This window comes from Oncorhynchus kisutch, linkage group LG22 (genome assembly GCF_002021735.2).
Source record: "Oncorhynchus kisutch isolate 150728-3 linkage group LG22, Okis_V2, whole genome shotgun sequence".
In the NCBI taxonomy this organism is placed as follows: domain Eukaryota; kingdom Metazoa; phylum Chordata; class Actinopteri; order Salmoniformes; family Salmonidae; genus Oncorhynchus; species Oncorhynchus kisutch.
In genome coordinates this window covers 6,400,358-6,425,373 of record NC_034195.2, presented here as the reverse complement: position 1 = coordinate 6,425,373, position 25,016 = coordinate 6,400,358, and the positions used below count along the sequence as shown (strand labels likewise).

Genomic DNA, 25,016 nt, shown 5'->3' with positions numbered 1-25,016 from the left:
CCTCCTCCCGCTCAACGCTGAGCGAGAACTAGCAATAACATTTTCAAAATCAAATGGCTTCCGAAGCTACAGCTGAGAAAAAGAAATGGGGAAAAGGGTGCTTTATTACAGCCGTAGCTTATGTTTTAATGATTCGGTGCACTTAAATGTCCTCAGCCATGAATAATAATGATGGAGGATGGTAATGATCCCCACCGTCAAGGTTAAATAAGCTAGCGGAGTGTTACTTCCACCACGGCTCTCTGAATATGGCTGACTAGCTCACACAGCAGGAGAGAAGGCATCCTAGCTAGACCCCCATAAAGCCAGCTCTTTAGATGAGGTGACTCCAGACGATTCTCTTGTCCCAATAGCGGGTTGCAATGAGAATTGCAATGAGTGACCCATGGACATGATCAAAACAAATCCAGATTCCCCCACGATGAAATTTCCCTTTCAAATAACCCAGGCATCCAGGCGGGTTCAGTGGGTTTGTGAGAGGCTGAGAGCTCAGGTCTGAAGGGGAAGCAGCACTGTCAGTGCTGCAGCTGAGCCAGTATGCTGAAGAGAAGGGGGGGGGGGCTCCGCAGGGGGGTTTCAATCTCTATGACCCTCATCTTCAATGGGCAACATTGACACAGCAGGGGAAACGCCGCAGCTGCTGCCAACAACAAGCAATGACTGCTACTGACTACCACTGTATCAGAGCATCTAGCCTAATCATTTCTTGCCACCCTACACATTTCGTTGTGCCTATCGTAATGTAGGCCAGCCTCCTTTGTGTGGACATAGACCACGTTAAGCATATCGATGTCAGCTTTGTTTATCATGTTATCTCTAATCAAAATTTCTCCTTTCTCCCGGTGCAGATGGAGTCTCTGGTCTCCACACCCAGCCCTCCACCCCTCCATCTCCTGGCGCCGGTGGGCAACCGCAATGAAAGCATCGCCTCGCCCTGTGAGCAGATCATGGTGCGCACTCGCTCAGTGGCGTCCAACACGACGGACGTGGCCCTGGCCACTGATCCCGAGTGCCTGGGGCCCTGCGAGCCCGGGACCAGCGTCAACCTGGAGGGCATTGTCTGGCAGGAGACCGAGGACGGTAAGGACTGATCTCCGGGCAAAGGGAATACAGGGATAAACAATGTGTATGGATTTATTAATTTTTTTGTGGAAAAAGGAAATGTTGGCTGGGATTTATTTCATGATGAACCCTAGTTCAGTGGTTTAAGTGTGTGCTCACCCACTGAAATCCTTCGGCCTATATTTTATGTAGGACGTCCCGATAAAAGGTCCAAGATGGAGGGGAAAAGCAAGATGTTCTGTTTTCGTTTATCCTCTGCCATAAATAGGCTTCATCTGTAAGCCCTCTTTGGATGAATAATTCATTGATTAATGCAGAAGAGACATTCTTCAAAGAGGTGCATTAGGCGGTTATTGTAGTTACACCATCGCCTACAATTGGAGCTAGCTTATCAGCATTCTGAGGGCCAAGGGTCTTGTCTGCTTTATTGTGTGTTCTCCCAGTGAGCCGGTCTACTCTCAGTACTTTGCTCCTCTTCCCTCGCTTGTTAATGGAGAAAGGAAGCAGAGGCAGTCGACGACTCGACGAGAAATTGCCTCAGCCGCCTCCTCTTTTTCATCACCATGGCAGCACTTAGCCATTACAGATTTGAAACCTCATTTCACAAAAGCTTCTGGTCTCTCGTCGGGGAGCAATTCCCCGGGCGCAGGAACAGCTAGCTCTTCCCCCACAGGCCCGCTAATGTGTTTAAAGTGAAGGACTACTCAGCACACCAGACTGCCTTTTAATGATTCAGCGCAGGGGTGGTAGAACACATGGCGCATCCACAGTGTTGTTTACAGTCGCTTACAAACCTATCCGATTCCGGAGGAAGGGGGAAAAAGCAACGCACCCCCCCATCTTGATACTGAGTGAGGTGGTGCTATCTGCAAGCCACTTACTCCCAACCTCTTTAAGGGCCATGAATAAATCAGGGCTCCGGAGTATCTGGAGCTTTATCGGGAAATGCATCAACAGAGAGGATCCCGAGGGTGGCTAGCGTCGGGCCGGTCGTTTATCCCCCCCGCTAATGGCCCTGGTCAGACTCGCAGCAGCGTATTCAAATGGCCGTGATTTACCGGCAAGCGGAACGTTGTCAGGAGGCACTTCGCCCGCATTCTCTCGCGCATTCCATCACCCCCACTGCCATGGTGTGACAACACAGTACGCGAACGACCCGTGCTCACGCCGGAAATAGAATGCATATGACTGAATGAGAGAATTCAGATGGGCAGTGAGCGTCTATGGCATCGTAGCGTGTCAAATTAGAAAGCAAGTCTATTTTCCTCACTTCTACGCAGAGCAATGCTGGTAAAATGAGCTGATCAATTGCATGTGTCGTTTGTAGAAAAGGAATTAGAGGAATCGTTATGATCTTCCCTATGCTAAGTAGACTAAAGATGTAGTTTCAAATGTATTGGGCTGTAAGCTAAGGTTTATCAGTCAAATAGGCTATATATATTTGAAAACAATTGCATCCGACCTGTGTTGATTTCAACGGCTGGAAAACTCAAGGACTCAAGAGAATACTGTTTACTGTATGTAGAAGAACGAGACTTGGTTGTTTATAAAGCTATGCTGGTCAAATGAGCAAATAAATTGCCAGAAAATAGACTATGCATTGTTGCATCTGGAATTGTGACATGTATAGTTAAAAAGTGCCTATTTAGTGTTGATAAGTTTAACTGCCAGTGCCAACAATACATGGGGGGGAATGACGCTATGCCCATCTGTGTGGATTTTGATCACAGGCATTCCTTTCACGGCTGGGAAACTCGAGAAACTCCCGCTTTCAAAAGAGAATACTGTTATGTAGAAAGAAGGAGACTCGCTAAATTCTTTATTAAACTGCTCGGGTGTCTTAGCTACAACTCTCCTCACACAGGCAGGTACGGACGCTCCCGTAGGACGTACAAGGTGAGTCAAAAGGAACACGCAACAATCATTCACAAGGGCTACATAGCGAACAAAACAAGTACAACTGTTTATTATGGATTGGCATGACAATAACATTGGCACGCGCTAGGCAGTGTACGTCGGTTGACTCGCGCATACACATTTTGACGCAGTTGACAGCTTTTCTCTGTGCGATTTCGGCTTAACTCACAGTTCACCCTGTGGCGGTTGCTGAGAGAGAGCGACTCTCCTCCTCATCCCATCCTCCCCTCTACTATGTCTCCCACCCTTCTTCCTCCTCTCCCTCTAGTATTGATTCAATGGTTCGTTTGAGGCGGTCGCCGTGTGGCTCATGCGGCGTTAGCTGCCTCCCCCCCCCCCCCCCCCCCCCCAGGACTCTTCCTACCGCAGCAGCCCCCCCCCCCCCCCCCCCCCCCCCACTCCTCCTCGCCTGACGAACGCGGAGAGTAAGCACTGGGAGCAGCCTCTCGGATAAACAATAGGCCATCGACATCAGAGGCTCAACAGCATCTGCTTTAGAGCAGAAGAGAGATGCAAGGAGTGTGGAAGGAGAGCAGGCAAGGCAAGGTTACCCCCCCCCCTCCCACACGGTGACGTCATCTGCCTCTTCACGGATTTCTAAGGCGCTAGAGGCTGCCGATTTTAATACGCGTTGTTAGTCAATATATTCTGCGTATTTTCCCCCTTGTTGGTGCAATTGCACATCGCTCAGCTCATCAGCTCCATATCCCCAGCTTCCTTAATTAAAGTGGGTCGCCTTGTTTTATTCGTTCTCTAATAAAGGACACCAACCTTTGCTAGGGATATTTGATTACTGAATGCTGACCTTCTTAGCCGTGCAGTATTTATTTTATTTTGCCATGTAGATAAATGAGCAGCCCCATGCTGGACCTGACAGGGTGAATGAAGTGCAGGCTGGGTTGGAGGCGCCACCCCTGATGCACACACATGCTCGTTTAACCCCCTAAGGTCGATGTTTGTGCCCCCTTGGAACTCTCATTTGCGTAATAAAAAGAATAGCTCATGCCATTAAAATGACCTTAGACGAGAAGCGCCCTCTAACACTACCTTGTTTTTCATATTATTTATCAGAAAAATAGCAAAACACATTCATATGACTAATAATAACAATAATAAATTTGCTTTATATAGCTAGCGTTTCTAATACAGAATCTCCAAGTCGCTTTAAGAAAAAAAAAAAATGAACAATTCAGGCAGCTGGCAGTTCATTGGAGATGGTCTTCCACAGATAGATAATAAGCTGGAGATATCAGTATTTTTGGCATACCAAAAATGCATATCAATCGTTCTATGTCACACTTCCCTGCAGTGAAAGGAGAGTGAGAGCGTGTTTGTCAGACCATGAGACATCCCGAAAATCGGTTTTCTCACAAAATCGTCTGCAGCGTCTGAACGGTTTGGCCTACAAAACTATTATGGCCCCTATGGAAAGATGAGACTCTCACAAACACGATGGTGTTCTCCGTTTTGCGACTCGTCTGAAGTCGGTACAGCCGACCTGCCAACTTTTGTCTGTAGCTTCCAAACAGTTATGGCTACACACTAATATGTATTTCAGAACAACATTCCTTTGGATCTGTTATTCAATGCGTTCATAGAGACAAAGGCCAAAATATATTATTTATTTTGGGGGGGGGGGGTACTTCAAGGGCTCTTAATGTTTTATCAAATAGCAAAATGATACTTGGTATGACCTTCTTAAAACAATTCCATAGAGCTTAGTAGATCCCCCCTTCCCGCAGCTTAGACAGGGCTTAGACTCTTATGGGTTAAGCACAAACACACAGACACACCGTCAGTCAAAGCAGCCAGGGATTCCACACTCACACATCTCTGCTTGCTGGGAAGAGCGAGAAATTCGGCAGGTAGAGAGGTGTGGCATTTGGCAGCAATGCTGGGCCTGGAAATAATGAAAATCCTGCGGGGATTGGACCCTGACCTCCGGGGGTCATGCTCGCTGTTGTAGCATCGTCAGCCCCTTCCAGTCTCCCCACATACTGCTGCTGATGATTCTAAAATGTCAGTGGTTTTTTCTAAACATTTTCAAACAGTCCGTTTATATTTCCCAACGGGTGAGGTTTTTCTCTCGCCTGAGTTGGTTTCATTTTATTTTTGGAAGTGAAACAAGACATCTAGTGTTCAACAAAATAACCAACACAGTGTCAAATACAGGTAGTCTAGTCAAATAATTAACAACCAATCACATTAACCGTTACTATCTCGCAGGAATTCCACTAACTGTCCGTATGAAGCCAAACGTAGCTGCTGCTCATGTTGGTATCTGTACTGATGGCGCAAAAGCCATGACAGGGAGACATAGTGGAGTGGTAAAGCGCGTGCAAGCAGTTGCTCCCAACGCCACTTGGGTAGACTGCAGCATCCACCGAGAGGCTCTTACTGCTTGGGAATGCCTGACAGCTTGAAAGACGTTTTGGACAGTACAATGAAAATGGTTTACTTTGTTAAAGCAAGGCCCCTGAACTCGTGTACTTTCTGCATTATGCAATGATATGGGCAGCGACCATGTAACACTTTTACAACATACAGAAGTGCGCTGATTATCAAGGGGCAAAGTAAAGTATTGACACATTTTTTAAAATTGAGAGACGAGCTTAAAGTTTTCTTTACTGACCAGAATTTTCACTTGTCTGACCGCTTGCATGATGACGAGTTACTCACACGACTGGCCTATCTGGGTGATGTTTTTTCTCGCCTGAATGATCTGCTTCTAAGATTACAGGGACTCTCCGCAACTATATTCAATGTGTGGGACAAAATTGAGGCTATGATTAAGAAGTTGGAGCTCTTCTTTGTCTGCACTAACAAGGACAACACACAGGTCTTTCCATCATTGTATGATGTTTTGTGTGCAAATGAACTCAAGCTTACGGACAATGTCAAATGTGATATAGCGAAGCACCTGCATGAGTTGGGTGCGCAATTACACAGGGTACTTTCCCGAAACGGATGACAAAAACAACTGGATTCGTTATCCCTTTCATGCCCTGCCTCCAGTCCACTTACCGATATCTGAACAAGAGAGACTCGTCGAAACTACGACAAGCGGGTCTGTGAAAATTGAATTTAATCAGAAGCCACTGCCAGATTTCTGGATTGGGCTGCGCTCAGAGTATCCTGCCTTGGCAAATCACACTGTTAAGACACTGATGCCCTTTGCAACCACGTACCAATGTGAGAGTGGATTCTCGGCCCTCACTAAAACTAAATACAGGCACAGACTTTGTGGAAAATGATTTAAGACTGAGACTCTCTCCAGTACAACCCAACACTGCAGAGTTATGTGCATCCTCTCAAGCACACCCTTCTCATTAACCTGTGGTGAGTTATTCACAATTTTCGCTTAACAAATATGCTTTTATATGTACGATGGTTAAATAAAGAGCAAAATGATTGATGATTATTATTTGTGCCCTGGTCCCATAAGAGCTCTTTGTCACTTCCCACGAGCCGGGTTGTGACTAAAACTCACCCTCATTCTTATGTTTAATAAATTTATTGTATAGTGTGTTTGTAGCAAGCTAACAACGATGGCAAAAAACAACATTTGAGAGTGCGCTGACCCTGTTGCTAGAGGGGGTACGCAGCTCGAGGTTGAATGTTTGAAGGGGTACGGGACTATAAAATGTTTGGGAACCACTGCTCTAAAAGTTTAGTGCCCATAAAGTGCCGCCCAGAAAAGCCACCACCCCACCAGCACTCCCCTCACGGCAGGGCCGGCTGGCGCTACATGCCAGGGAGAAGTCAGGCAGACAGTGTGCCAACACAGTGCAGGCAGTGCCCACACCAATGACCCGGCAGCAGACCTCTGTCAGAGGTTTGAGAGCAACTAAGAGAAACTGCCAAGACCCACGCTCACGCCCCCACTGTGGGGTTGCCATGGCTACGAGCGTCTGCACCCGGCCTTATTTTTTATTTAATGTGTTATGATTTGGGGATTAAGTCAACATTGAAAGCACGCCAGCTTTTTTTTTGCTGAAGAATTTCGTGTTGTTTGGATAAAGAATGGTGAAAAAATGTGCAGGAGGAGGGAACGGAGAGTTGAGCAGTGGAGAGAACTGTGGGGAGTGAAATATTTATGGTTGGAGCACTGCCACGCTGTTTGAAACAATTGGTTGCGAAGCCCGCTAAGAGGCGGCTCTGGGCCTCACAGCTGAGAAAGCCCTTCCAGCTCAGAGCTCAAAATTCAGCCTTGTCACTCGGTCCAACCTGGCTTGTCAGAAAGTCCCATGAGATGTTACTACAGAGAGAACAGCTGGTACCGCTGCTTGCTATTGTCCCTGTCCACTAAGAATGTAATGATGATGGAAACTGGGAATGTCTAGTTTGTCTATGTAGGCGAGCCGGTCTGAACAGACAAATGCACATGCACACACACACACACACTGCTAGGAGCCCTGAGGGGATTCTGCAGTTTCCCTGGCATTTATTCACTCGGTGGTTCGTGTGTCAGTGAAGCCCGCTCGGAGCGTGCTCGCTACTCATCCACTACACCCCTCAGTCTTTCACTCTGCCTCTCCCAGAGCTGTGGTTTTGGCCTCCGTTCTCAGCTCTCTCTTTCCTTTTCAATCAGTCTTCCCCATCTGTCCAGTTAGACCTCCCTTCATTCCATCCATGGTCTTTCTCACTCGTTCTTGGGTTCGGACCAACCCGCAGCGAGGCAGCTAGCCAGCCCTAGTGTATATTCAGCCTAGTCCAGCTCCAACCCAGCCCCGCTGCACTAGACAGTTTTTGAAGCAAACTTGACACTGGCCGGATGACAATTTCCCCTCCCCCTCTCCATTGTTGACAACTCAAATGATTTTCATACGCATACTAAAAAAGCTAGATTGGGGTGGTGAGGTCAACTCTGCGAACACAGTGGCTAACACAGTGAATACATGTGTTTAGTTAGATGTTGACATTTTGAGATGGAGATTTAAAGGTACACAGTGTGTGTGTGGTCAATGGCCAGACACATGAGAACAGTTCATAAGGACTAGTACAACGGGGGAACGGGCGGGAGACGGTCAGGCCCTCAAAAGGAACCTGGGGGGGGGGAAAGGGTCTTCTCTCACTCTCCTCTTCCCGTTAAGCGGGTCACTCAGCTGTGCTGAATGACTAGTGGGGTGATTACAAAAGAGGAGCTCTCTCCAGTGGGAGACCCCCACACCCTGGTCATGTGATCCCGCTCGTCACGAGGAGGCAGTGGCCGTAGCCGCTGCGCCACAGGATCAAGACCTTATCGACGTCACATATGTTGTGTATGGCAACTTCACCCCGTCCATTTGCCGACGCTTGCTGAGGTGGTATATTTTAATTTGTTCCTGGGGTAAACAAGTTTACGTCGTCTACCTACCCAAATGTCAGTTTTTAGGCTACGTCCAATTATTTGAACAAAAATAGGAGAAGCGCCTGAGGTATCCATATTGGCACGTTTACAGAGACACATTTAATTGAAGTGCCATATTGTGTTAAACCTTACAAAAAATCTAGCAGTTTGGAAAGTGCAGTAACTGCAGTCGACTGTGGTATTTTGGTCAAAGTAATTGTGGAATAACTGCAGTTATACTGCATTGTACTGCAGTTGAACTGCACTCTGACTTCAATCTTTTTTCGTAAGGGAAGGCTTTGTCCTTATTGGAACAAGATGATAACATGATCACTTTTGAAAGCCCAGCACCACCACAGATTTCAGCTCTAAGCACCAAAGTCAAAGCTATAATGTTCCAGCTAGCTTTGTGTGTGGGAGAGTGTAATCCAATGCCACAGAAAGGCTGAGTCACGATGGTGGAGTTTATCAGTTACCATTTAACAGGAAAGGGATTTTATTCATTTATCCCTGCAGTTGATCGCCACTGTTCCTTCTCCCCTCCTCACTTGAGCAAACAGATTAAGGCCTTTTATCAAACACTCATAATCCTGTCCCACTCTTGTCAGCACTGTCAAAGATATTACATAATCCCACACAGCTCCCGTCATTACAATGCCTTTTAGACAACCATTGAGAACATTGTCTCTCAGGCTGGCTAGGACTGTGCACTAGCGGGGTGACAATAACACAGGCCCTTTTCTCGCCCTTCCTCCACTTACATAGATGGCTTTTGTCCACTGTAGTCTATTTGACCTGCAGTTGGATGAATGGGTAAAGTATAATACGACAAGTTAAATGAGAACGGTGCCCCCGGTAGCAGGGGTCACAGTGCCCTGGGGGCCTCCGAGTGCCTGTAGACTTGACCCACCGTGGGGTCCGGGGGGCCTCAAGGGTGCAAGGGAGGAGGATTACGGGGACCATGCCCACCCATTAATGGAAGGGCGTCCACTGGGGTAAAGATTATTAAACTGGTGACCCAGTCAGGAGAGGCCCCCGGACCCCCAGGCTCCCTCTGGGAGCTTGTCAGCTCTTTGTTGCCATTAGGGAGGCCTTTGATGGGGGAGGCGAGGAGGGGTTAGGGGAGCAGGGCTGGAGGTGGTGGTGGAGGTGGTCTTTGTTGCTCTGCGGGGGTAGTGGGAGGGGAAGGGATGTGAAATGACAAGGTTCCTAGCTGCTGCACTTAAGAATCAACATGGGGCCAACCGGTTCATGTCTCTCCTAGCTTCTTTCTCACTCAGTGCATCTCGCCAATTCACTTTGTTTGTGCTCTTTTCTGTCTACATTTCTCTTGTCTCTTTCTCTTTTGCTCTTGTCTACTTACTCTTTCTGGACCTTTCTGGTTCCTCAGTTTGATACAAATGTGCCAGGCTAACGCAGATGTTTTTAGCAAACAGTGAGAAAGGAGATAAACCAAGATGGAGCAAGTGGGGGATTTAGAGATTTCAGAGGGGGGGTTGGTTGCCTAGTTCACAGAGACTACTTGACTCCTTCACACATCCACTCACACACACCCTTATAAAGTCCTGAAAGATTTGCAACTCAGCCATGAAGAAGGAAAAGGAATTGCCCCCAAATCCTCCAACCCTATCCGGAGATCTGCTCTTCATGCTCTCTGGATGAGTGAAAACCCCAGCGAGCTGAGCTTTTTGTCTGAGTTTGGGCTTGTCTGCTGCTCCAGTTTGCTGCTCTTGGCAGGCGCAGTCTGCTGAGAGGTATGCAAAACAGCCACTGACAGTCCCACACCGCAAGTATGAAAAAAAACAGCCAGGCGTTCTCTCTCTCTACAATGAGCAACTCTCCAACAGGACTGTCTCACTTATACAAGCCCTAAACACCCCAGGCAGACTCGCTGGGAGGGGAAACACATCTGCACACGGAGAGAAAGAGAGAGACTGACACACATTTGTATTGTTTAGCCTGAGAAGACTTAATGTTGCGTAGTCTCCCTCCATGTTCAGACTCTGTTCTGGGAAGGTTCAGTGCCTGGGGGGGTTATGTGTAGTGTGGAAGTGAGTGAGGTTTTTGTTTGTTGTTTTCTATTTGAAACACTCCCCAGTGCTTTGTGTGGTGGGTCACCTGGTCCGTTGTAGCTCAGTTGGTAGCGCATGGCGCCAATAACGCCAGGCTAGTGGGTTCATTCCCTGGGACCGCCCATATGTAAAATGTATGCACGCATGACTGTAAGTTGCTTTGTGTAAAAGCGCTTGCTAAATGGCATTATATTATACTAAAGCTAGGCTAACGCTACAACAGATGGAGACGAGTCATCTCTGAATTTTCTCATTGTCCAGTGCGCCAGCCAGCCCTTCCCCCCCACCGCAACCCCGCCCCTTATCTCTTCAGTGAGGAATAAACTCATTATCTGTCGGTCTAAACCCCAGCAGCCCTCGAAGCTCAACATGCGGAAGTACGGAGATCACTTTGTTTACATCTTTGCTTTCTGTGTCTTATCAGTTTCACACTAATGAGTTTCTATCTTTACTAAAGTGAAAGACCAGGGTAAGAACAATGGCTTTGCAGGTCGAGAAACCGGCAGTATTTCCAGCAACAACTACTGCATTCCAAGCTAAACATTTTAAAAAAGGAGACGGAGGCAGGGGCCGAGAGCTCTCTGAGCTTCTTAAAAAACGGAATTAGTCTTCAAGACGCTGTCAGACATGTAGCTTTAATGCTGGCAGACTCGGGTTACCGCCAACGATTAATCTGGCACACACAGAGGTCACTATCAGGGGAGAGGATCGACGTGAGCTGCAGGCTTTCAGGCCTGAAAAGCAGCACTGTCTGGGCTTTTTTACCACTTGTCTCTCCCTCACGCTGTGGCTACGAGAACATAGGCTAGGTTCTACTTATTCATATTACACACACACGCAGCTCACACACTTCAACCCACACCTGTGTTTTTACAATTCTGTATGTGAATTTAGGGACTTCCCTCACCTGCTTAAAGCACTTATGTGATTTCAGGGACTACATGAATGGTGTGTGTAATAAGCTCAGAAATGGACCGAATCAGATTTTCTATTTTTTGTATGCCTTGGCTCAGACTTTCTTTACAAGGCTCCGGTGTTGCACATCAGCGTTGCAGGCCATTTGAAATAACATTTGCGCGCCAGAGTAAATGACATGGAATTGACAGAGGCCTTTGTTTGTCTTGCATGGTTACCTTTCCAGCAACGCGCTGATGTCATGCTAACTGATCGCAGATGGGATAATTGCTACTAAGGCGGTTCTGCGTAACGTCTGCCTGGACATAAACTCACGCACATTTATCATTGTTTGTTTGAACGGCTTGTTTTTCCTCATTGTAATGTAGTGAACTTTTGTTCTATTGGCGTTTTGCTGCTCTGACAAAAACATGCACGGCGTATAATAGTGAAAATCTTGTTGTAAAACGTTTAGTCATTCAAGTTAATTGTGCATATTCCCTTTCTTGAAACCAAAACAATATTGTACACTTGAGTTAGGCAACATTATCTTGAATGTCCTGTGTAAACACAATCATTGTGACTGAGATTTATGAGAGACACTGCAAAGGCAAAACGGTCGGCTGACAGAGTTCAGGTCAATTATGAAAGACAAGCCCCCGGGGGAATGTCTCAATGAAATGGAGTGTGTGTGTGTGTGTGTGTGGTAGTGATTCAATGGAAGCTCATCCTGTGATACCAACTGCCCCCTAGTGGTCCAAGAGCGCATGGCAGTTTCTCTCAGCAGCCAAGCGCACGGATGAGCTGAGCTTCAACCCTCCACTCTTCTAGTATCAAAGTGTCTGCCATCCAATGCGCAAACCATTCGAGAGACAAATTGAAGGCGACAGACCTGGGCTCTCACGACCAGGGAAGTCTTTTATAACAGCCTCGGCTCTTTCCTTCCCCGGCACGAAAATATGTTGTTGTTTTTCTCCTGTGGAGCCTCTGCAGTCTGCAGGCAGTAATGTCAGATGGAGGACACCATGCCCCTGTTTTTTTCCCCTCCTCATTCGTCCCTCGCTCAGCTGCATACAAATGGATGGCCGTCTGTCAGTGTACTGTGCTGCTCTTAGGTTGTAATCAGGAACTGCTCTGTTCTAATGGAGGGGGGAGGTGTGTTTGTCAGCAGTTCCGACAGGGAAACCAGCTTGCAGCATGCTGAATGCTAAACAGTCCCCACTATTTTATTCAATACTCTGAGATGCCATTCATTTCAGATTGACCTGAATGTTGCTTAGTGCCATCTTTTTCGCTTTAGAAATTGATATGAAACCAATGATTTTTAGCACGGTGTTGTATGTTTACCAGTCTATACTGTGTACGATATATACGCATTTTTGCAAATAATATATGACCTGTTTTATTGTGTGTTTGTTGCGTGGTGGTTTAGACTCTTGGCTGATGGAGGAGGACATGAGATGGCAATTCTTCTGTAATCGTCATTACTCATCGTGACCCCCTCTCTCCTCCTCCTCCCAGGTATGCTGGTGGTAAACGTGACCTGGAGAAACAAGACATATGTGGGAACCCTCCTTGACTGCACAAGGCACGACTGGGCCCCGCCAAGGTAAGCATACAGTAACTCAAATACACACACACTCACTCAAAACATACAAACCCACGCATACACACACACATATACACACACACACACACACTCACTCAAAACGTACAAACCCACGCATGCACACACACAAGTTCAAACAGAACATGCAGTCTGGCAGACACTTGAAAATAGACAGATATTGGTATGCAGATTTTCCCCCATAGCTTTTCTTGTCCTCGGGTGTCAGCCGTTATGAATGAAAAATCATAGGGTATCAGAACCCCCCCCCCCCCCCCCCCGCTGACACAGGAGTTTTCTCCTCTGCCATCGATCCTGTCAAGAGGCACCATACTGCTGGCTGAGCCTTTCATAGACTTCGACTAAACACGTACAATGACTGTGTGCCAGCAGCAGCAGCAGCAGCAGCAGCAGCAGCAGCAGCAGCAGCAGCAGCAGCAGCAGCAGCAGCAAGTCTCCTTCTATGCTTATGCACGAGTTCGAGGAAAATGTGCATCTCATAAATAGTTTTCCCATGCGCAACTTTTTATCTCTCCGAATCAAATAAGCTTCCCAAAAATAACACGGTGATTGTTTATTTTGATTGACAATTTTTGTGCGTTCATCCCGCCTGATTTCAGACGTGTCATGTAAACAAGGTTATTAGGGAAATCGTTCTTCTTGCAAAGCATTTCTGACACTGCCAGAACTTAAGCGTCAGACCTTAGACCCTGTCACAATGAACGAGCCAAGACGTCCGACAATCGTTTACGACCTAAGGATTTGCCCAAGATGCAGAAATGTTGTCTGGGACGGCAAAATCGTGGCAGAAGACTGCTAAAATTGCACACTCTTTGCCTTCCTTAAGGCCCATGCATCCGGCAGAGAGAGAGAGCGAAACAATATTTTATGGACATTTTGTGCTGCTTTGGTGGAATTCTCCACTCTGTCTGGCCTACAATCCTCTCTTGAGTTCTGTATATACCATATTTAAAGAAATAGGTTATAGCGAATGGGCAAAATGCTGAACCAACATCTGTCGCATCACGATGTCGTCAGTCATCGTCAATAGACGATGCTATCATAATATTCCCCAACCCTACAGTGAATATGGGAATATAAAGAGTCGATAGGTAATTGTTTCACCATGTGTTGCTAAGTAAGATTAACAATTGCTATAGTGCTGTAAGCAATCGTCCTTCATCTCCATAGCTTTGTGTGCCACGCAGTAATCTTCTCGTGCCATTTAACTCTGTATTCATCCATAATCCAAGTTGCGATTTGTCAGTGGTTCATGTAGGGAAAAAAACTGCCTCAGGTGCCATCGTTCCAGATCAGATCTACACTGCAGCCACCTTTCCTGCCGTGCAACGCGTCTTTTTGATAGAACTCTGTGACTCTTCCCTCTCTCCGTCTCTGCCGCTCTGTTCCCTGTTGGCTGGTGTGTAAAGGGGGGGATGTTATATCTTCCTATCTGATCAGCTGCCACGTCACCCTGGCCTAATCTGTCCGTGCCCCCGTGGCGCTTGGCCATCTGTCAGAACACATTGGGCTGTCGAGATTGGGGGGGATAACGAGAGGATCAGAATCCGGCACACATCCGGGGCCTGTTAAAAAAAATACAAATAAAAAAAAAGAGCCCTCTGGAATCGGTGATATTAGAGAGAGAGATGCAACGGGATTGAGAGCGCTCAATTGAGTGGTTCAACACCTTTGGCTTGTATTGTTTCATATCCACTATCCACTGTGACAGTTCCTTATGGCTGTTGGTGGGGATTTCAGGATGGCAGTGAGTTCTCTTGTTGGAGGAGGGGGGGGGTTTGGCTAATGGCCAATAGGTTTAATTCTCTGGTTTCGGTTCTCTTAGGTTCTGTGAGTCCCCAACCAGCGACTTGGAGATGAGGAACGGCCGGGGCCGGGGGAAGAGGATGAGGCCTAACGGCAACACGCCTGTCAACGAGAACAGCAACTCCTCAGACAATAAGGGCAGCGGCACCAGCAAGACACGCGCCGCCAATAACAGCAGCAAGAGCCGGCGGGGCAGCCAGACATCGTCGGAGCGCCGCACACCGCCCAACAGCAACACGGAGGATGTCAAGGCCAGCTCGTCGTCGGCCAACAAGCGCAAGAACAAGCCCGCCTCGGACATGGAGCCAAACTCCAGCTCTGAGGACACCAAGGGCAGCAAGCGCATGCGCACCAACTCCAACAGCGGCCCCAGAGGAGTGGCCCACACCGTCCTCCCCAGCATTCCCACCATTAAGGCAGAGCCCCTTCCCCCGCCACAACTCGACCGCAACTGCCCTTCGCCAGTGCTCATCGACTGCCCGCACCCCAACTGCAACAAGAAATACAAGCACATTAACGGCCTCAAGTACCACCAGGCCCGTGCCCACAACGACGATGACATGAAGTTGGACATGGATGGGGACAGTGAGTACGGAGAGGACTCCACTCTCCACCCCGATCCGGGCAGCTGCAACGGTGCCTCCATCTCTCAGAAGGGCTGCTTGTCCCCGGCCCGCTCAGTCACACCCAAGGGCAGGGGCTTCGAGGCCCAGACTCCATCGCCCTCCTCTGGGAAATTTGGCTCCAAGCAGAGCAAAAAGAAGCCCTGCGAGGCCGACCCGGAGGCAGTTGGTATGGCCATAGACGGCTGCGAAGACGGGCCCTGCCTAACAGATGAGGCCAGCAATGACGGCATGGACGACAAGAAAGACAGGGCCAAGAAGACGGGTAACGGCTCCAAGGTGGACAAGCTGGCCCAGAAGGGCATGAAGTCAGCGCGGCCCATCGCCACTGCCATACCGCCTCAGCAGCTGTACTCCCTACAGACGGCCGGTGGCTTCCCTGCAGCCAGCCCCGGCTCCACCCCTGCCTTGGGCTCAGTGGTTCAGTCCATTCCCAAGAGCCCGCAGCTGAAAGCCATCCAGCCCAAGCCCTCGGCCCCGGGAGACCCCTCGTCTATGAACCCAGCTCTGAGCGGCTCGAAGGACAAGAAGAAGAAAGACAAGAAGAAGAAAGAGGCTGGAAAGGAGGGAGACAGCCCCAAAGGGCTAGGGAAAGGGGGGAAGCCGGAAGAAGGCAAGAGCCCATACTCTGAATCCTCGGACCCGGGGAGCAAAGGTGATGGACTCCTGAATGGCTCATCGGACCCCCACCAGAGCCGGCTGGCCAGCATCAAGGCAGAGGCGGACAAGATCTACAGCTTCACTGACAACGCCCCCAGTCCATCCATCGGTGTGGCCAGCAGGATAGAGGCTGGAGGCATGGCCCAACCCCTCACCCCGCTCCACGTGGTCACGCAGAACGGAGCCGACAATTCCTCAGTGAAGACCAATAGCCCGGCCTACTCGGACATCTCAGATGCGGGCGAGGACGGCGAAGGTCGGGTGGAGGGCGCCAAAGGCATCAAGTCCGAGGAGCAGGCTATCCGAGAGAGTGCCAAGAAGGCCCTGTTCCCCGCCCAAACGCCCAGCAAGGAGTCCCCCTACTACCCCGGCTACGAGACCTACTACTCCCCGAACTACGCCAATCCCAACCCTAGCCCGGGGGTGTCTGTCACGGGGGCTACACTGCAGGAGGGGGCCCAGGTCAAGGTAAAGAAAGAGGAGCAGGAGGAGCCAGGCGATGAGGACCGTAAGGTCAAGCAGGAGCTGCAGGAGGACCGTAAGCCCGAGATGGGTGCCTCTGGACCGGGGCAACAGCAGCAGGCCTCAGTCATCCAGCAGCGCTCCAACATGTACATGCAGCCTCTCTACTACAACCAGTATGCCTACGTTCCCCCGTACGCCTACCACCCGGACCAGGCCTACCACAACCACCTGATGAACACCAACCCAGCCTACCGGCAGCAGTACGACGAGAGGCAGCGGCAGGCAGCAGCCGAGCAGCACCGCGCCGCCGAGAAGAAATCGGACGCTGCTGGAAAGGACAGGGATCGAGAGGGCTCCTCGGGGAAGGAGCAGAGTGAGGAATGGAAGCAGAAGGCTTCGGTGCCCCCCACCCTCTCCAAGGCCCCCAGTCTCACAGATTTGGGCAAAGGAGGGCCACCCCAGGGCAAGCTGTCCAAAGATCCCTCGTCTTCTTTGGAGCAGGCCAAGTCATCGGTCATCATGCCCAAGGGTGAGGATGCCAAGGCGCCGGCCCAGCAGGCCGAGGGGCTGAAGATGAAGCTGAGCGAGGGAGGGCACCATGGGAAGAGGGAGGAGCTCAAGGCGGGCATGGAGTCGGGCAGGCCCTCGGCTATGGAGCAGGGCATGTGGTACAGACAGGTAACATGACCCAGCTGTGTTTGAATCTGTTGATTTTGATTGGATGTTTAACATAATGAGCCACCCATTCAAAATTAGCAGTATACATTTTGTTGTTGTTGTGTATTTTGGGAAATGTTAAAGTGGATTTTTTTTAAATGTGTAAGACAACTGTTGAGATATTGTCTGTAATGAGATAGATGTTGTGGTGTTTTCAGGAGCCTGACTCGAGGCTGTGGCCTTACGTTTACCCCAGCAAGTACCCTGAGGCCCAGAAACCACAGGACGAGGAGCGGTGGAAAGAGGAACGCGACAGGGAACGGGAAAGAGACCGAGATCGAGCAGACCGAGAGAGGGACAGGGACCGAGACAGGGAACGGGACCGAGACAGAGACCGAAAGGGCAAGGAGGGCAGGGATGAGAGGGCTCGGTCCAAAGACGCCACCCCCAAGGAGGAGAGCAAAGAGGGGGCTGAGCCCCGGTCGTCGTTGGCGGCCTCTGAGGAGCACCGGGGGATGGTGAAGGACCCGAGGGCCACTGCTGCCCACATGCAGTTCTCCTCTCCCCTGGCCCAGCACCAGGGCTACATTCCCTACATGCACGGAGCCTATGGCTACAGCCAGGGCTATGACCCCAGCCACCCGGGCTACCGCGGGATGCCCTCGGTCATGATGCAGAACTACCCTGGTAAGAGTTAATGCCTTGGGATACATACACCTCTTCCAATGGAATAGTATTTTCAGTCTGTACTATGATATGTACAAAAATGACTTGGTGTATTAATTCCTGATATTTCCTGCTTTGATTGTAAATGGAAACGCGGAATCGATTCATGTCATGGTGTCTAACCACCTTTGTCACCCCCAGGTTCCTACTTCTCCTTCTCTCCCTACGGCAGTAAAATGGGGCCAGGCGAAGAGGGCGGTGAGAAGGCGTCGCGCGCCAGCCCCACGGTCAGCGGCAAGTCCGCCTCAGAGGCCAAGGCCCTGGACATCCTTCACCAGCATGCCAGCCAGTACAAGAGCAAGTCGCCGACAGTCAGCGACAAGACCCCCTTGCACGAACGGGAACGGGAGCGCGCCGCTTCCGAACGAGACCGAGACATAGACCGGCCGCGCTCCTCGCCCTCGCAGCGCATCCTGCCTTCCCATCACCACCTGGGCTACCCGCTTCTCTCGGGGCAGTACGACCTGTCCTATGCCACAGGTGAGTGACGGATGGACGCCCACAAACGAGCTCAAGCACATGGAACACATCTCTCTCTCTCTGACTTTGGTGTTCAATTAGCTAACTGCTCAAATGGAGCGCTTTTCTATGGTAATTACATCACTGTCAAATTATATAACTTTGCAAGGCCCTTTTCTCCCACCTAAGGTACTATAGAATAGGTACAGTAATAACATGCAATCCATGAGTAGCCAAACTTGATGTAGGAGTGTATTGACAAAAGTTTGAGTCATTATTAGTATATGGAGGCGTATCTAACGTTGAGCTCTTCCTTCACAGGTCTCTCCTCATCAGCCATTGTTGCCAGTCAGCAAGCCTCCGCCCCCTCCATGTACCCCCCTGCACGGAGGTGAGAATGGTAAGCAAGAACCAGTTCCCCTTCACAGCTCCTGAGGACAAAAAATAATGCATACACACACACACACTTCTTCCTGGTGTTTAAACATGGTCATTTTTCTGAAGCTAGTACCTTAGTCAAAGCTGCTACTGACTACTAGAAGGATTTCCAGTTGTTTGATGACAAACATACATTGCATTCTATGCTGCCCTCTGCTGGACACAATATGAACGAACATCAACTACATTTTATTCCAAGCGTCATTCAAGAAAACAGAATGTGTGATTCTCCGTAGGGCGTTACACTACAATATAGGCTGTGGAGCACCGTGGATGTGGATTTTAAAATCCTTGCCGTTGCTGTTTGTATAACTCTCCCTGTGTCTTTTTTTCCCCACACAGGGAGACCTGATTGGCTGACCTCAACCTTGCCTGGAGCCATGTGACTGGATCACATAAGGAAGCGTGCTGCGGCGCTCGTTTTTTAAACATCAGTTCAATGGTGTTTGTTGTACTTTTAGTTGATTTTGCCTGGTTGTTCCGGCTGATCTGGTTCCTCCTCCCTCAGCTTCATTGATGGCCACCCCCACAGCAAGGCTTCCTATGGCTTGGTTGAGGGCTCACCGAGCCCACCTCCTCTGGTACCGCACGGCCAACCAACCAACCAGCCAGCTAGTCCATTGACTCCTTTGCACTGCTGAGACATTCACAGGAAGGACTAAAAGGCCAGGAATAAGGCCTGATGAGACTGGCACGTTCTGATGGGGTGAGGCCCATCGACGGCCATTTTGGAACTAGAGAGTGCAAAAGGGAGAGGAGGTTGATCAGAAACAAACTGGATTAAGTTTGAAATCACTACATGGAAATATGGACTTAATGGATTGTTCACGGATCCTGGGCCTTAGCGTAGTAGAGTTGCAGCTTAACTTGAGGAAGTGGGTTGTTTCGTCCATCCACCAACCTACCCACTGACCCTGAGGACATCTTGAGACCTTCATTGCAATGGACCCATTTCTTTTTCGGTTATGTCTTTTATTGGGGTGGGGGGGGGTTGTTGTTTGGGCCAGAGGAGGGACCTACTGGTGTCCCCATCCCTCTCCACCACTCTGGGCTTTCTATGCAAGCCGAAGCTGCTCATCTCCCTACACTGACAGAAACAGTCCTCCTCTCTGTCTGTTCAGTTTCAGGGGAAGGAACTTTAAGTTCACAATGTTTTTGTTGTTTTGTGAAAAGTCATCATCCGCCTACTTGAGTTTGTTCAGAGCGTACACAATATCCGTTTTAGTTTTTTTTGGTGCTTTTTGTTGTTGTATGAGGCTTTTGTGTGGCGTTCGTTCCACGTCTTGGCTTGACTACCTTGTTTCCATCTCACTCTGACCCAGTAAGGAAACTCCCTTGGCTGTTTGCCGCTGCTTCGAACACTACTGGCCTCTCTCAGTGGCGTCGGAGGCGGCAGCTGTGTCGCGGTTTTCCTTTTCCAAAGGGTCATCCAGTTTACAAAGCAGCACCAATGCATCCGCTACGGCTACAGCTCCCAGCTGCTCAGCGAGGGCCCCGCCTTAGAGGGAGAGGACATATCTGTGCCAGAAGGTATTTTGGCTCCGAGAGAGAAGAGGAACGGAGGGGGAGGAGAGGAGTACAGATGCACCATTCAGGGGCTCTCCAAGCTCTGTGACCCGGAAAGGGAAGGAGAAAGATGCACTGATCGGAAAGGCCGTCTGGATTCTTCAGATGCGGCCTCTGGTTCTATAGAACCATCTATCCAAGCCATCCATCCTCACTGGACACTGCTGAGGCTGGAAGAGGAGAGAGGGTCCATAGAGCCATCCATCCAGCTCTTACAGTACATATGGCATTTGTTTTGGCTGTTGTGGGCTCCAAGTGTCAGTTTGTGGACATGGAAGCTGTCTGGGACCCACAGGACTTTGTATGTGAACAGTTGGCAACTGTCTGCAAACCACAATCTGGCTACTGCTGCTAGTCTCTCACCAAACTGCATCATGGGATGGCTGCAGTCCTCCCTCATCAGTGGACATGGAAGAACACAGAGGGAGGCTCTCTCCAGAGCTGTCAATGGATGCTCAGTGGATATGGCAGCTGCTGCACTCGCTCTCCCTCTGATCTAGTGTGTAGTGCTGGAGAGACGGGCAGCTCACTCCTGTATATTTATTAGAGTACTCATAGTCACGGAGTGCTGTGTTACTGGGAGTTGGCACATGCAAAATGGAATCTCTCCTGCGGGCCCACACATCCCCTCCCATCATATCTCTCTCTCCTTTCCAACTATCTCTGTCGTGTGTGTGTGTGCCTGCATGGTGTAAGACGGCACTGTAACGCGTTAGCCCAACACATAGTCCTTCCCAGCGGAGCGAGCCGTGTGCACGTTTGCTTTGGGACACTTCCTATCAGCTCCCTCCCGCCCTTCTCTCTCTCTCTCTTTTTCCCCACACGCACTCACTATTGTGGTTTTCTGTATATAGTGTACAGAGGAATTATTTTAAAAAGGTTTGTTCGATGAAAAAATGTCCTACTTGCTTTTTTCTTTTCTTTTTTGGTCTGTTAGCCTTCTCTTTTTTTCCCAGTCTTGATATAATATGACAAACTGTAGCTGACGTAACAGCTTTAGAAATGAAGTGTTGTGATCATTTTTTTCCCTCCCTCCCTGGACCTCACCCCTTCGGAAGCTTGTTGTCCCCCCTCGAAGCCCACGACGCCATTTTAGTCCCTCCTCCGCGCACGTTCCCAAGCCGCCTCAAGGAAAACAATGTCACATGTCAACATGTCATTGTAACCTTCACTCCTTTGTTGTCGTTGTTTTTTCGGGTTCCACGAGATGCCGATCGTGAATGCAGTTTGTTGGCTGGGGAAGTTGGCACATGATTACTTTCTGCCGCGAAAGACAAAGTAGGACGGAAGCGAGACAGGCTGAGAGCAGAGCTGCTGTCCAGAAGGTTTGATAGAGGGGTAAAACACAGCAGATTCTCCCACCCGGTCCACCCCTCTCCCGTTTAATGGTGCCCATCGATCCCAACACCGCCGCACAGAGCTCGCCCCCGCCCGCTAAAAACAGTCAATCTGATTCGCTCTGGTGCTTTTATTACCCTTCATGGATCTGGCTTGCTCGGGAGCGCAGCACGGAAAGTCTGAAATAATCAATTTGATTAGTCGTTTTTGTATATAGTTTTTTTTTTTACTGGGCACAGGGGAGGGTATTTTACATTCACCATTTAGCAGGTTTTACTATATCATTTCTTCCATCCTAGCCAATTGTCCTCATCTGCTTGCATGCTCCTCCCCTATATCAAGGTGTTTTGGTACTTCCCTTATACACTGGTTTCCCATGTGCTAACTTCCTACTGTACCACAGGTCGGTATAGTCTAATAGTAGATCCTTCCCTCTATTCACCATTCATAGTGACAGTAGTGGTAGGTGGATCGTTTGTCCAGATCTGCAATAGGTTAACTAGCAATCATACCACATGTAAAATTATTCAAATCTGCACCAATTTTCTATATAAATCCACAAGAACATAAAGGAATGGCTGATAGGCAGCGGAGAGGCCAGGTATCTCATTGCACATGAAATAACAGTGAGCACATGAAGCTCCCCTATAGATCTTGTTTTAGGAACAATACAATGATTCTACCCTAGACGAGCCTACAACGCCACAATGCATTGAATAATTGCATTAATGTTTTCAAGTGACTACAACATTCTACTCTAGGCTGTAAACTGTAGTGGAAATGTAATTTCAATAACAGCGCAACATCCCTGTTTATATGAATGTTTTCATTCCATTTGGATCAGTTGTGGATCTAGAAAAGCACAGTAGCAGGCCAGTCTAGCTATATTTTTTCCTTCTGATACCGAATGGGCTGTCTGTTGCGGATCATCATTCTCCCAAGTGGTCCTATAATAATGTAGCCACATAAGGCCTATGCTCCCAGCAGGCCCAGTGATTCCGGAAAGATTAACCTGCGTTCTGCCTCCTCTCTGATCCGAACGGCTATTCCTCGTGCAACTAGAACCATAGCGCTTCAATATAGCCTAAATATTTGTCATTTCATTTTTATGTATGGCATGAACACAACCAGCCACAATGTTTAAATCTGATGAGGCTACATCAAAGGTCTCCCGTAGGCTGCCTTTGCACGTCGGTCCACTCTGATATAATCCGGCATCCGAACTGTGCACTGGCAATTTTTTATTTCATTTAACCTTTTCTTTAACTAGGCAAGTCAGTTATTAAGAACAAATTCTTATTTACAATGACGGCCTACCCCCGAACCGGACGATGCATGGCCAATTGTGCGCCGCCCCATTGGACTCTCAATCACGGCCGGTTGTGATACACCCTGGAATCGAACCAGGGTCTGTAGTGACGCCTCTAGAAAGAGCCATCTGTCATCCGTGTGCAGTTATGCTTTGCTTATTGGTTGTGTGGCACAGAAACCTGTTGTTGGAAAATTAGTTGCATATATTTTCTAGAAATATAGCATCAAAATGTTGAAAATCTGATTTCTCCCCTGGCTGATCAGACTCTGATTGTAGTGTAATGAGACCGGCAGGGAGAATCTCGTCCGTGGTGGTCGGAAAAACCCTGAACCTTCTGGCCCGTAGCCCTGCGTGACATCGACTGTGACGCAAACGTGGTGAAGTCGATATCCCCGTTTCTAAAGACTCTACAGGTCTCTACAGTTATTATTATTTGAGGTTGTAATCTTTTAATGGGGGTGTTATTTCAAGGGTGTGCACATTTTTTTCTAAAGTACAAGGTGAGTGTCGTGAAGAGTTGGGTTTTTTTTTACGTGGGGGGGGGGGGGGTGCATTTTTCTCTTACCACATGACTGTTAATGCTCAGCCATGATTGGATACTGGCACAGATTAATACTGGCACAGATTTTTCTGTTGTTGACATGTGTCCATAATACAATGGGGGAGGAGTTAGTGTTTTGGTTTTAATCCGTCTGTACAGAGTGAGACGGAAGGTGGGTGAGGTCATATAGTAATAATGTCATTTTCTGCTGTTCTACGTCTCATTGTTAAACCAGATCCCCTGTGCTGGTGGCAGGCTGTTAAAAATGATGAGGGGAAGGGGGAAAAAGCACTTTATTTTATTTTTCGAGAATCTAGTTTTGCAGATCTTTTTTTTTTTGTACGTTGCCACCCGCCAGCCAGAGAAATGACTTGTTGATCATACTCCCACGGGCAGCCACGGTTGAGGCGTTGTCTCAAATGGTGCTTGGGTAGTCGATCCTTGTGTTCCTCCCGCCAGGGGGAGGAGGGAATGTTCTTGTGTGGGATGTCCTCTTCCTGTTCTCTATTCATAACCCTGCCCCCTAAACCTCCCCTGCTCTATCACACTCAGCCCCGCCCCCAGAGCAGTGGCTCGGTATCAGTCATCGGTACTTGTTCTCTATTCATAACCCTGCCCCCTAAACCTCCCCTGCTCTATCACACTCAGTCCCGCCCCCAGAGCAGTGGCTCGGTATCAGTCATCGGTACTTGTTCTCTATTCATAACCCTGCCCCCTAAACCTCCCCTGCTCTATCACACTCAGCCCCGCCCCCAGAGCAGTGGCTCGGTATCAGTCATCGGTACTTGAAAGAAAGATGTTTACAGCTTCTTCTTTTTTTTATGTTTTGTTTTGGTTCATCCCCCCACCTCTTCTCCTCCCCCGCTGTCCTTTCCCCAAGGGTTTCTCTCTTATGTAAAGTGTACATTGTTTTGGTTCATCCCCCCACCTCTGCTCCTCCCCCGCTGTCCTTTCCCCAAGGGTTTCTCTCTTATGTAAAGTGTACATTGTTTTGGTTCATCCCCCCACCTCTTCTCCTCCCCCGCTGTCCTTTCCCCAAGGGTTTCTCTCTTATGTAAAGTGTACATTGTTTTGGTTCATCCCCCCACCTCTTCTCCTCCCCCGCTGTCCTTTCCCCAAGGGTTTCTCTCTTATGTAAAGTGTACATTGCCACATTTCTTCTTTTTTTTATATACAATACTGTAACTTGCCTTTGTACATTTAGGCAAAAAATAAACCTTTCTATGAGACAATCACTCCTGTCCCGTCTGTCTTGTCTCCCCCCCCCCCCACAGGAAAGTAAAGGGCATGGATCACCATAGGTATTGCTATTGGGAAACACAGGTGCACCAACCTATCAGATTATAAGGTTATTTTTCAACATTCTGGTACTTGCTTGTGTTAAAAAATGGTTCACCATGCCAAAACATTTCGCTGACACTTACTAACTACAGGCACACTTATAGTGCATTTTAAAGCTTTTTATAAGTTGTCATAATTCATAAATAGTTCTGACTTCCTTGCAATACATCACTATGATGCATT

General features: G+C 48.7%; 1 protein-coding gene across 3 annotated transcripts in view; it reads left to right on the top strand.

The window, feature by feature from the left end:
* znf609a (zinc finger protein 609a) overlaps nt 1–24,727 on the top strand; it is a 179,390-nt gene extending 154,663 nt beyond the window's left edge. For all 3 annotated transcript variants that reach the window (XM_020470028.2, XM_020470030.2, XM_020470032.2), the window contains 7 exons: nt 849–1,080; nt 12,796–12,883; nt 14,727–17,133; nt 17,331–17,799; nt 17,980–18,318; nt 18,619–18,697; nt 19,078–24,727. In XM_020470028.2, the coding sequence (XP_020325617.2) occupies nt 849–1,080; nt 12,796–12,883; nt 14,727–17,133; nt 17,331–17,799; nt 17,980–18,318; nt 18,619–18,692 (3,609 nt within the window). In that variant the 3' untranslated portion in view covers nt 18,693–18,697; nt 19,078–24,727. The remainder of the gene's footprint in view (nt 1–848; nt 1,081–12,795; nt 12,884–14,726; nt 17,134–17,330; nt 17,800–17,979; nt 18,319–18,618; nt 18,698–19,077) is intronic.
* The last annotated feature ends 289 nt before the right edge of the window (nt 24,728–25,016 follow it).